Here is a 12,790-nt window from a genome sequence, read left to right as displayed (position 1 = left end):
CAGACAACTAACGCTGTTACACCCTTGGGGCTGCCAGGCCAGGCGAGCATCTGGGCCCCACTGTGTAGGAGGGACACGGGGGACTCGGATCCCAACACCCATCGGCCAGCCCCTGGGTAGAGTGCAGCCCCGGTCAGGACAGGAGCGGGGGGACGACAGTGTTGGTCAGGACAGAGGCTGCTCATGGCCAGGCGGGCCGGCCTGGTCGGCTAAGTGCCCAGGAGCCACCCGTCACCGGTGGGAGAGCCTTGAGAGCTGTCTGTGCCCCAGAGCTGACTGCCCACGACCAGGACAGCCACAGGGGAACCTTCCCAACTCGTAAGGGGTCAGGGGGAACTCCCGGTCAGACATCAGCACGCCAACACCTCCCTAAACTCTAACTAAACGTGAATGCACAAAAAAGGGCGGCGTGTCGGGGGACTAGGGCTTGGGCGAGAGGAACGCCAGAGTAAGGCTCGTGGAGGGAGAGGGAGGGGCTCCTGTCGACCTCCTCGGGAGGCCGTGACATGCAGCACAGACTCAGCAACGCACAGACTGTACACGGGCATAGAAAGGTACCTTAAAATTAATCTCTTTACTGATATAATTAAACTTTAAATCCTGAGAAGAAAACAGACAGGGAAGAACGGCGCAGGCCGTCGTGCTCCCAGCCACCCCGCCCTGCCCAGGCCCGACGCCAGCGCGGCACGCAGGCCTGCGGGAGCCAGCGAGACCCCAGGACCCCGTGCCTCACTGGGGAGATGTGGGCGGTGCTCTGGGAGGCCCGTGGTGTCACCTCCCGCCTGCGGGACAGCAGAGGGGCTAACGGCCGACCTGCGAGAGCCGAGGCAGGAGCAGCTGGGACCCGGTGACAGCGAACAGGCCGCACGCGAGGAAGTACACACCGGGCGACTGGCATTTAACGCTAGCTCTAGCACGGGGGGTCAGCAACGGCTGCTCTTGCCCCTTGCAAGGACTCAGGCTCAACCCCAAAGATTCCTGCATACGTTCCCTGCACGCGGTGAGGCCGAGCCGCGCGGTGCAGGCGGGGCCCCGAGTACTGGCGCCACCTCGCCTCTGCCCGCATGGGCGCTCAGGACATGGCGACCTTGTGGACGTTCCGCAAACAAGCCAGCAGGCGGTGATACGGGTTTCCTGGCACTGCGACCACCTCGAACACAGACTGGAAGGCCCTGCGGTCGAGCTCCTCCTCTATCTGGTGTCTGTAGAAGTCCGCGGCTACCAGGCAGAAGAGGTGCACGTCCACGTGCTCCAGCTTGCCCATCCTGCTCACGACGTGGGGAAGGCTGGCAGGGCGGTTAAGGGTGCAAGGCTGCAAGTGTGGGGGGACCTGCCTCCCGTCCTCCCCAGGAACCCCTGTCCCGACACAGGCCTGCCAACGACCCGGGAGCACCGAGTGCCAAGCCAAGCCGCGGACGGGGTGGAGGCGGCAGCTGCCTCCCACCTTGGCTCCGGGAAGCCAGAGCCCCCCGCGGAGGGCGCTCCTCTGGGCAGCACCTACCTGGCCCGGCACCCGTGCACCGAGGGCAGAGCCAAGCTGCCCTCCCGGGCCGCTGACAGCGCCAGCACGGCTGTCTGCTCTGCGGTCTGTCTTTTGGGGCGGCTGACAGGAGGGGAACGTCCCTTTGGCAGCCAGCAACTTGGGGGTGGGAACTGGATCTTCACTTAAGCTTTTACCCAACAGAGTGATAGAGGCACGTGACAAAGAATAACGAGAAGCAGCACGAGGGACACACCCAGCTGCACAGGCCCAGGAGCGGGCGGGAGGAGCTCTTTGCGGGGCCGCCCCACCCCCCCCGCACTCCACAGAGCAACACCCCGGCCCCGCCCCTCCTGCTCAGCGTGGGGAACACACGGTTTTCTGTCTCCTTGTCCACGGCTTACTCTCTTGGGGCTTAAGGTAAACAACAGCTTGACACCTGGGCTTCCTGCAGAGCTTAGGTTTCCAAAACCTTAACACAAACGTCAGCCTGGATGTTGATGGAAGTGCTGCCCCTGTGGGTGCTACGTCCCGCGGGGCCCCAGGACCCAGGGAAGGATACATTGCCGAAACCCACGGGCTGGTGGAAGCGCTGACAAAGAAGCAGGAGAGGCTCCACATGGCCATGGCAACTGGAGTCCTCTGCGTGAAGTTGGAGAGGGACAGCATGACCCAGTCCCGGACCATGGACGACTGCCCTGTGCTGTGCAGAGTCTGGAACACCTGCAAGGGCGGAGAGCCCCGGGGGGCCACCCCGTCAACACCGGCTTCGGGGGAAGAGCGGTGCCTGGCTTCAAGGGGAGGAACTGGCAAGTCCCCGGGGCTGGCACGTTCAGAGGGTAGCAGGCACCTGGTCTGGGGCTCCCCTGCACTGGGCCCTCACCTGGTATACTACGGTGGCCATGAACTGTGGGTACGGTTGCTGGTTGGACAGAAACTCTCCAATGACCTTGTTCATGACGTCCTGGGGCGGGAAGAAGTCATCTAGAAACTGGGGGAGGATCCGCGCCACCACTCTGGCTTCACAGGGAAACCCCTTCCTGATCCTGCAGGGAGGAGGCACGGATCAGAGCCCCGACCTGCCCAGGGCTCCCCACCTGTGCGGGGGCCCCCAAGCCAAAAAGGGGTCCTGAAGTACCAAGCAGAAATGGTTGGGGCAGTGGCATTATGGGGGAATTAAGTCAGTCGTAACAGAACTGCGTCCTCGTTAGGGCCTGCCCTCACCAGTGTCCACACGCTCCTGGAACCTATCGGCGTCTCGGCCAGGCTCCCTTCTCTCTCGCCTGTCCCTGGTGCCCTCCTGCCACCTCCCCTCAACACACCCTCAGCGGGCATCTTGGGCAGCGTCCTTCCAGGTGCCAGCTGGGAAGGCGGCCAGCAGGCTACTCATGCTACCGTACCGTTAGCACACACCGTTGGCCCTCCGTATCCATGGGTTCCGCACCCGAATTTCAATCGCGGTTGGCTGGATGAAGGCAGAGCCCGAGGATACAGAGGCAGATTGTACTTCACTATTTTATACCAGGGACTTGAGCATCAGCAGTTTGGAATCCGTGGGGGGTCCCGGAACCAATCCCCGTGGATACCAAGAGACGACTGTACAAAAAGCTATGTGTGACTGAAAAGCACCAGAAGGGACCCAGAAACTGGCCCAGGCGTGCCTGACCCACCTGCCTGCGGACGCCAGCCGCTACCCAGCATGGGCGACACTCACAACTGAAAGTCAGCTTTGTCAAGCCACTGTCCCCCCGCGTGTCTGGAGGGTGGTCAGGCTGAACGCCGGCACTGCACTGGCTGAAGTGTTTATCCCACCAGCAGGCATGGGAACGCAAGCCCCACGTGGGCAGGGGCCTGAGCGTGGGCGCCTCTGCCCACCGTGGAGGGGCCCAATGAATGTGAGGGAAGAATGACTGTAAACGCTTTCAACGCTCAACGTGAAAACAGCCCACGCGCTCAGCTTCCCACAACTCCTCACCTGGCCAGAGCAGACGGACAAAGTCCTGCTAAGTGTGCTCTTGTGAAACCCCAAATGGCCTCCTGCTGACCGAGCTGACCAGACCTGCAAGGCTGAGTGGTGCAGAGTCAGCTGCCCCAAGGCCACAGACACAGCACGTCGCCTGGACCAGGAGGCCTGGGGCAAAGCCGGACGAGGCCCCTCACCCATTCTGCAGGACTGCAAATGGAGCCAGTCCTGGACACAAGGGCACACACGTCGGGGGCAGGCTCTCTAAGATGTCTGTCATTTAAGTCTGTACCATGGTCTACTGAAGCCTCCTAAGCCACTGCTAATGTGGCTCCAAGACTCCTCTCACAAGGCAGCAGGTCTGACCGCCAGTCCCATTACTGACCAGGGCTGCACGCCCAGTCTCATTACAGGCCCTCCCGACACCACCACATGGCCGGCACTGCCCCTCGCCTTCAGCAGACACGCCAGCACTGGGGACAGCCTTGGAGCCAGTCGAGTCCAAACCCGGGCGCTGGGGTCCTAGGACTGCCGGCTGGAGCAGAGCCCGAGGGCAGCGCGAGCACACTCAGGGCACAGGCAGGAAGCAGGCAGCCCCCAGCGGCGGGCTGAGAGCAGAGCGGGTGTGTAGGAAGCAGCAGCTCCCTGCTAAAGCTCCAGGGCAGGGCAGGGCAGGGCGGGCTCCATTCTTACCTGTCAAAAAGAACAGACACACGCTCCATGGCCACAATCACTGACTCGCTGTCAGGGGCGGCAGGGCTGGGGTCTGAGGTTCTGCCTGGACTGATTTTCTCCTTTCCTGAAACAAAGCCGTTCAGTTCTTTTCATTTGTAAAACTGGACAGGCTCTGTAAACAGGGCCTGGAGCTCACGCAGGAGTTTACTAAACCCCTAGAGATGATCTGAGACCAGGTGGCAGGAGCCCCCAGCACCCCAGGGCCCAGCCCAGCCATACAGGGCCCAGGGGTCTGTCTGCAGACCCTCTCCCAGGCAGGGTTCCGACACCTGCACAGCTCTGCAACCTTGAGAACTGGAGGGGCCTGTGGTCTGCGTCCTGTGCGTCCGGAGCTCGGCGGCACTGACCCGCCAGGCACAGGTGGCCCCCTGCTTACCTGTGTACATACAGGTGAGCATCAGGCCCAGGGCCGCCATGGCGCGGTGCGGGCTGTGCACGCTCACTCTGTCCACGCTCAGCTTGACCAGGGACTCCGCGTCCAGCCGGGAGAGCTGCTCAGAGAGCAGGAGGCGCTCCAGGCCCCTCAGGACACAGTGGTAAACGATGGATGGGGTGGACTCCTCGCTTCCAGACAGCATCACCCCACACATCTGGACAGGAAGGAAGACCTCCCAGTCAAAGAGCCACATCTGGCCTCCTGTCGCTCATGCTACTTCCCCCAAAAGAAAACAACCAAGGGCCCACTGCACAGGTCCAAGAGCACGGAGCCCGCGCCCATTCCCGCTCACCTGTATTATGGATGCCGAGAACTCTGGCCCGACGTCCAGGGGGTAGTTCTCAATCAGGTAGAAGGCCGTGGCACACATCACCAGCACGTGCTGCTGGCTGTGGATGTTCACGCAGCTGAGAACGAGACAAGGGCCAAGCTCAGCCATGCATGGTGGCTACTCCCACCTGATGGCACGTGGTGTCCTCCTGTCTCAGCGACCTCAGCCACTGTCCCTGTGAGAAGGGTGGCCGCCTGGGTTCCTGCTGACCCCTGCCCATGATATAGCCGGGGTCTGACATACGCTTTGAAATGTGCAACATCACTTCTCACAGCCCCCCACCTCTGGTCAGACAGAAGCCCTGGAGGGAGACAGCAGCAGGAGGTCCTGGCCGCTGCCACTCACTGGGCTATGCCTTTGAGGTTGGAGAGGAGATAGTCGCTGATGACCGGGATGAGCTGCTTTGCGGTGTCGTCTAGGAGGTCACACTCCAGCACGTAGAGGACGCCATGCAGGGCTCCGATCTTGCTGGGCAGGTGGCTGCTCCTGAGCGTGCTCTCCAGCAGCCGGCTGACCGGCTCCGCCACAGCCTTGTCCTAGGGCGCAGCACACGCGGAGGCTAGCCTCACAGAGCCGGGGGGCGCCGAGAGAGGCTGGCCTCATGATGTGGTCGGGCCGCTGTGCAGAACAGAGCCCTCTGCGAGGCCTGTGTGCGGGGCTGGTCCCGGGCTGGCATCCGGGAGCTGGGGTGTTGGGATGGGGTGCTCCCTGGGCCTACCCTGCTGTGTCTGTGCTGACACCCTTCACCCCTCCCCGGGGCTGGAGTTCAGTGTGTGCCCAGCAGAGGGGCCTGCGGAGCCTGCGGGCCTGCAATGAGAGCCCCGGTTCTGAGTCTCTGACGAGCTTCCCTGGGGACAGCGTGTTGCTGGGGGGTGGAGTGCGGCCCGCGTGACTCCACGGGACGGGGTTCTGGAAGCTGGCGCCTGTTTCCTCTGGACCTCGCCCCCAGGCCCTCTCCCTTCAGTGGTTCTGCTTCACAGCCCTTCACTGTGATGGATCAGAGCCCTGAGTGTATGTGAGCCCTGCGTGTCCTCCTGGTGTGGCCTTGGGGACCTGCACAGTAGCCTATGCTAACTTGTATGAAAATGGTCTTAGTTTCCCTCAGCAGCCTAAGCAGGACGGAGAGAGGTAGGAACCTAAACACTCAGCACCACACTCTGCACTTCAGATTGGCTTTTTATCAGAGAAGAAGACACCTTCACAAGGCAGAGATGGCGACCACTGCTTTTCACAGACCACCTTGCCCAGACACAGGCGGCCACCGCTGGCCGAGGACCTTGTCTTGCTCTGCAAAAGCCACAGAGGCTGCCCGGCCTGGCAGCACCCCCGGAACTGTCCTGTGGCCCCGGAGGAGGTGACACTGCTGAGACTCCTACCCCTCCTGCCCGCACCCAGGGCCGCCACCACCACAAGGACCCGCTGCAGGGCGCCGCTTCCACCACAGTGGGCAACGGGAACACCAGTGCTGCACGGGGGCGCAGGGGCACAGGCCACGATGTGCAGAGAGACAGCGACCTGAGGGAAACTGCGCTGCCCTTCACACCGGGCCGGGAGTCCGCGTCCCGTGCCATCCTGCCTAAGCCTCTTCCTGAAAACCACGATCACTTGTTCCGTTTACTGACAACGCAACATTCACCTCAGGGATCTAGGCCAGAGCACAAACACAATTACCATGAAAACAGACCCAGCAGTTGAAACTCCGACAAGGACAAAAGGACCGCTTCAAGCCTGGCTGCACATACCTCCCTCTCTACACCCAGAGGGCCGACACTTGGAAGAGCTGTCTGCTCAGCGGAAAGCCAACGGACTCATTGTTTCTGTTCCCTGGACGGTGGCCCCAGGGCCGAAGGCCACCCAGGATGAATGGTACCTGCTCTGGGCCTTGGCTCGGAGGGACAAATTCAATGGGGGAACAGTCAGGAAGGAGGGGACGGTCAGGGCTCCGTTCGTAGACCCCAGCTCACACCCCACGTCTGCCCCGTCCTGTGCGACCTGGAGCAAGTCAGCAACCCGCTGCCTCGGCATCCTTGGGAGCAGGTGGGATCATGGTGGCCCCACCTCCACCAGCCTGTACACAGGGTGTGTGGGGTGCGAGGGGGAGCTCCGCAAATGGCAGCGCAGTCAGGACAGACAACATGGGTGTGGGACGTGGGAGAGGCACCTGGGTGCCACCTCGCCCCTCGCCACTCGCCGATGGGCCCAAATGCCTGGCTCACGGCGGCCACCCCTGCGTTTGTTCAGGGAATGGGTCTCTATTCTAGCATAGAGCTGGATTCCAGGAGACATCTGAGTGAGAAACAGCAGTGACCGGCTGATGCCACGTGGCCTGGAGTCACGCTATTTGCCTCCAACGGCAGGGCTGGTATTTTAACATGCTCTAAGAAATGGCAGGGCCCGCGGTCAGTACTTCCTGTGTCTGTACTGCGTGGTGATGTGGCCACAGAAGGTGGCGAGTCCCGATCAGCTAGAGGCACAGCTACGAGGCTCAGGAGAAGGCCTGTCCGGGCCCTGGGCTCAGAACAGAGCACAGGATCCAGCTCCAGGGTGGGAGTGCAGGGTCACCGAGACAAACGGCCCCGGGAGGAGGCCCTGAGGACCGGGAGCACGGGGGCTGCAGCACACGGGGACGGAGAGTGGGGCGCTGTGGGCCGCAGGTGACCGTCCAGGAGGAGCCAGCTCCGCTGCCCCCACTAGCACAGCCGAGCCCATCCGGGGCCAGGCACCGGGATAACCTGAGGGACCAGGGGACAGGAGCCCCAGCCGAGGCTCACCCAGCACCACACACTCCACAGCGACGCGCGCCAAGGCCCCGCGCCGCCTCCCACTCACCATCCCGAGGACAGCGGCCGCCTTGCAGGTGGCGGGTACCAGGTACTGTTGGAGAATCTCGTCTTCCGACGGGTGCACCCTCCGCAGCTCTGTCAGCGTCAGGTACATCGTCTCAAACTGGCTGCGCTCCGTAAACAAGTCTGAGACCACGAGGAGCTGGCGACGGGACATTCGGGCAGGAAGGGGTGAGTTACACTATGGGAAGTGCACGGCGCGGGACTTCACAGGAGCCCTGACCGGGAAAAGCAACCAACAACACCTGGAAGCCTAAACTACACTGTAACCCTGTGCCCGTACGTCCTCCTAGGGCCTGTACGCACACACTGCTGCCGTGTGGGAACCCGCACCCAGGCCGCCGCCAGCAAATGACGACCCAAAGCCCCGGAACGGAGAAATGGGTGATCATTTCGGAAATTAATGCTTTGGCGATGATTCTTTTTGTCTCCCTGAAACGTTCAGGGTTCACATTAAGTCTAAAAACAAACTTTGATTAGGCATGAAGGCCCTTTTTCTTTAGGAGTGTGAGGGAAGGCTGGGGTTGGCCCTTTCTCAGAGGCCCCAGGCGAGCTGAACCAACAAGCCAGCAGGACACTCAGCAAGTCATCTAAAAGAGCACTTCTTAGGTGAGCCTCTCAGGGCCACAAGGTCAAAACTATTTTCCTAAAAATGCTAAGACCCTACTTGCCTTTCTCTCCTGTGCTCTCCCAACTGTACAGTGGTATTTTCTAGAAATTACTTAATATTGACAGACTGAATGCAGAGGAGATACAAGAGTCTTGGCCGTGCCATGCGGCATGTGGGATCTTAGTTCCCTGACTAGGGATCGAACCCTCATTCCCTGCAGTGGAAGCGTGGAGTCTTAACTACTGGACCACCAGGGAAGTCCCCCCAGGGGACTTCTAATGAGCCAGACATTAAAAAGAGATTTGCAAAAGTGTACAAAAACTAATTTAAAAAATTTATTTTAAAATAGAAATTGTTATCCTTATTATTTTTAAATGGATAACTTTTTAAAATTTAAGATCTTTAGCAGTACTTAAACTTGTTGACTTTTTTGAAAAAATCAATTTGTAACTTACATTACAAATTATAAATGAGGTTCTTAAAAATCTCAACTTGACCAGATATGAAACAATTTAGAAAACTTTAAAGGAGTATTGAGAAAAACAGACTTGAAAAAAAAAAAAAGTTTGTCATTACCTAAAAGAGACATCTTTCGGTAAAAATAATAAAAACCCTGTGCTGCACAGGTAACAAGACGGTTCCAGTAACTGGGCATCTCTCCTTGCTGGATGGCTAACCTGGGTGACGTAGAGAAGCCAGCACTGAATAAGTAACTTTTAAACCTTCTCAGATGTGACTTCCAATACTGCAAGCATGGATGGATGTCACTGACAGACACCAACGCTCCTTGGGGTCCCCACCAATCTCAAGGATGCAAAGAAATCCCCCGGCCAACATCTGGAGAACAACTGTTCTAAATTGGTGCTCCTCAAGCACCAATTGGTGGTTAGGTGATCAGTGGGTTGGTGGTCAGGGGACCCTCTGTCACAAGCCCCCGAGGAGACAACATGGACAAGGACGGTGACCCTTCAGACCTTACAGTTAACGTGCCGTCCCCACGACACTCCCACTGGACTGATGGGTGTCAATGCCAGGGACTGGACCAGCGGAAACCGCTCCTTCACTGGCTCCAGAAGTACTACGTCCTCCACCGGTGTCTACGCATCCCCGCGGGAACCCCGGGCGGGGGTCGGGGGGGTAGGCAAACTCACCGACCGCACCACCTCACTGATCAGGATGACGGGGGTCCTCCTGGCTGAACTTGACGGCAGGATCCAGCGACTGTACAACTCGAGCAAAAACTGCGAACAGGAATGGATGTCGACTCCAGCCCGGTGTTTCCTGCAATTTCCCCCCAACAGAGATGAGAGGTTCATTTCCAGAGGCACCCCAGAAAGTCAAGTGACTAATCAGAGCTCTCCGAGCTCCTGAACACAGAAGGCAGACAGGAACCTGGCGCTGACTGGAGACGTGGGCGGGGACGACGGTGCGGGGGCCTCAGCCTCCTCCTCCTCCTCCTCGGCCCACTCCTCCTCTCTCAGGGGCGTGATGCTGTTCCCCAGCCACACGGAGCGGATGGACACCTTCAAGGGGCACAAGACAGGGAGCCGATGCTCAGGGCTGGAGGCAAGGGGCACTGAGCCGCAGGTGCTGCCCAGGGTCCCTGAGGCGAGCAGCTCCCAGCACTCAGCAGGGCTGTTCAGGGAGCTCTGCCTTCAGGACTAAGGGCCTGATGAAGCGCCGGGCGGGAGCAGCCGAGGAGAGGGAAGGAAAGAGCCTCTAAGGAAGGACACTTTCGCTCCTAAGGGACATCTGCGTGAAATCTCGGCACAAAATTGAACCAGAACGTGGGATCTCTTTTCAAAACTTGTCCTCACTGGTAGTCACTTGAGGACCCCGCTTTTCTGAATTACTTGCTTAACTAATCTCCCCACAAATGCAACAGAATGCCATGCTTATGCTGCAGAGGGTGCGGTGGGGGGGAACTTGAGAACCCGGACAGGCCCCCCGGTCCCCACGTGCCCCATGGGGCCTCGCGCTGGACGGAGGCCAGGGGACTGACCTGGCCGAGGCTGTAGCTCGTGCTCCCCAGCTCCCGCTCGGGGTTGGCCTGCAGCAGGAGCTTGTCGTGGCTGATGAGGGCACCTGCAGAGCAAGGGCGCGTGAGTGCCGCCCGCACGGCCACCAGGAGCTCGGGGGTGTGCTACCCCTTCACAACCCGTTAAGCTGGCAGGGCCAGCGGGGCGATGCTGAATTACCACTTTTTCTCTGTAACAAACCAGCTTCAGACTCTGAACAGGAACCGGTTGTGGGCTGAGGTGTAAAAGCTAAGAGTCAGTAGCCGCGAACGAGGCGACTACCCAGCCGGCAGCCCTCTGGGAGCCCAGCGACAGCTTTGGTGGACGGGCCCTCCTGGGACCCCGCCTTGGCGCCAGGACTGTCCAGCTGTGCCCACCAGCCCAGGGCATAGGCTGACACCCACACTCAACCCATCCTCCTTGCAAGCCCCAGGGACACCCAGCCCTCTCCCCACAGGTACCTGTAGTAGCTGGAGACAGAGAAGGGATGGGGTCCCATGCCTGGTACAAATGATGGGTGGCGATATTCTCCCTCTTTGAAACCATCGCTTGAATTTCCTGCTCTACGATTCCTCTGATGATGCTCAACTTCCTCCCAAACCTCAAGTTCAGAACAAAGGTTATAGAACATCTGGTTCCTCCGAATCTTACAAGTGAAAACCACCAGGCTTCCCCCAGCTTTGCCTCAAGGAAACACAGGCACCTCCAACCCCAGTGCCCACACCCTCTGTGGGCGGTTCCCGTCTGTAGGCCCTGCACAGGTGTTCTGTCAGCTCCTTCGGAATCCGCCCTAAACACTGGACGCCCGAGTCATCAGGCCTCAGCCACCAAGCCACTTTGGATCTGCACCCCCTGCACGGGGTTTTTGTCTTTAATTCTGGCAGCAAAGGAAAGGGCACCCTGGTGCCTCCCTGCTCCCACCGCGGCCATCCCTGGAGACACACGGCTTCTCGGGCGAACCTGGTGTCGAGAGCTTTCAGGGGCTTGTTCCGGGGCTGCTGCTCCAAGCAGCTCACGGCTGGGTTGCCGGCCACGGGCACAGTCATCGCGCTCAGCACCAGGGAGGTGATGGCCTGCACGGCCAGGACGTGGATCTGGGTCCTCTCCGTGTCTTCCTGGAAGGAGAGCCCACGTCACCAAGTCACAACACAGGCAACTACCGCTGCCCCACCTGTGGGCAGAAGCTGCGGGCCGTGGCTGTCCAGCCACGTGGCCTTGAGGGCCGGGGCCCCCGAGTGCAACAGAGGGATGTGCCTTCCCAGCCAGGGTCCTGTTGTGTCTGCGTAAGTTCACCAGAACCCACACACATCTGTGATTTGAGATGAATCTGATGGGTAAATGGCTGCTTTTGAAAGCAAGGTCTCCTACAGGCACAAACCTCCAAATATGAATGACTTTTTAAGAAACTGTCCTTAAATTTCCTCACTGATTTTAGGGACTCTGCATATAACAACCTGTTAGTTCCACACCTGTGAAAGGCAACCTTGATGATTTCTGACATATATACTCTTTGAACTGCCATTTCTGGACGTTTAATTCATGTCAGAATTAAAAATGTATCTCATGACTTAATGTTTCAGGCTTTGCTTTATCTGAACATGCTTTTTATTAATATTAAAGTGACATAATATGCATTAATACCCCAAGAAGCCTGATAAAATTTTCGCAAAACAGTCAAGAGAAATGAACACAGGTACGTATGTGTGGCCTTTATGACGTGCCTTTTCATTTTGATGAAATGTTGCTACACACTGTACCCTGAATATTGAGAAACAAAACTGAAAAATATTTTCAAGAAAGGACGTAATACTACTGACCCTGAAAGGGCAGTGCACTGTGATAAAGGCACTCTGGCCGCGACTCTAGGGTACCCAGACCTTGGGGAGACTCATTCCTGCTCTGGAACACCAGTCATGACATGACCTGGCTACCTTTAAAAATACGGTGAGACAGAAAAGTAAGAGCTTGCTGCCCTGCCTCTCCCAGCACGCACGGCTTGCGAGCTGCTCTAAGTGCCCGTGCGCCGGCCAGCAGACTCCGGCGCCCGCCCGCGGCCTTACTTCGGGGGGGCTCTCCTCTTGCTCCATCACGAGGGGCTGAGTCACCAGGACACCGAGGAGAGTGGCCCACGTTTCCTCAAACTGGGTACGGCTGGTCCACCCTAGAAATGCAAATGTCACTTTAGACAGAGGGTCCCCTGCTGCTCAGACTTTTCGATGCCATGTGGCAGCTGGGCCCTCTGGCTCTCACTGGCCCAGGCGCCACACACAGCCGCTCCCTGGACCCTCATGGCAGCGCTGTGACGCGGCAACACTGCCAGCTGAGCCCAGTGGTGACGAGACCGAAGCACACAGGTCCAAAGGCACACAAGAGG

At 59.0% G+C, this 12,790-nt stretch overlaps 1 protein-coding gene across 1 annotated transcript in view; it reads right to left on the bottom strand.

The window, feature by feature from the left end:
- Positions 1–555: 555 nt before the first annotated feature.
- HTT (huntingtin) overlaps positions 556–12,790 on the bottom strand; it is a gene marked incomplete at its 5' end in the record, with an annotated part of 136,361 nt that continues 124,126 nt past the window's right edge. The window contains 14 exons of the mRNA XM_079712430.1: positions 556–1,286; positions 2,043–2,203; positions 2,364–2,526; positions 4,137–4,242; positions 4,555–4,768; positions 4,907–5,021; positions 5,291–5,481; positions 7,775–7,930; positions 9,550–9,679; positions 9,791–9,921; positions 10,401–10,483; positions 10,878–11,017; positions 11,377–11,531; positions 12,477–12,577. Of these exons, the coding sequence (XP_079568556.1) occupies positions 1,073–1,286; positions 2,043–2,203; positions 2,364–2,526; positions 4,137–4,242; positions 4,555–4,768; positions 4,907–5,021; positions 5,291–5,481; positions 7,775–7,930; positions 9,550–9,679; positions 9,791–9,921; positions 10,401–10,483; positions 10,878–11,017; positions 11,377–11,531; positions 12,477–12,577 (2,060 nt within the window). The 3' untranslated portion in view covers positions 556–1,072. The remainder of the gene's footprint in view (positions 1,287–2,042; positions 2,204–2,363; positions 2,527–4,136; positions 4,243–4,554; positions 4,769–4,906; positions 5,022–5,290; positions 5,482–7,774; positions 7,931–9,549; positions 9,680–9,790; positions 9,922–10,400; positions 10,484–10,877; positions 11,018–11,376; positions 11,532–12,476; positions 12,578–12,790) is intronic.

The sequence above is a fragment of the Hyperoodon ampullatus genome (assembly GCF_949752795.1).
Source record: "Hyperoodon ampullatus genome assembly, chromosome: 1".
Lineage (NCBI taxonomy): Eukaryota > Metazoa > Chordata > Mammalia > Artiodactyla > Ziphiidae > Hyperoodon > Hyperoodon ampullatus.
Note: the sequence above shows the minus strand (reverse complement) of the source record. Positions and strands in the feature narration are given on the sequence as shown.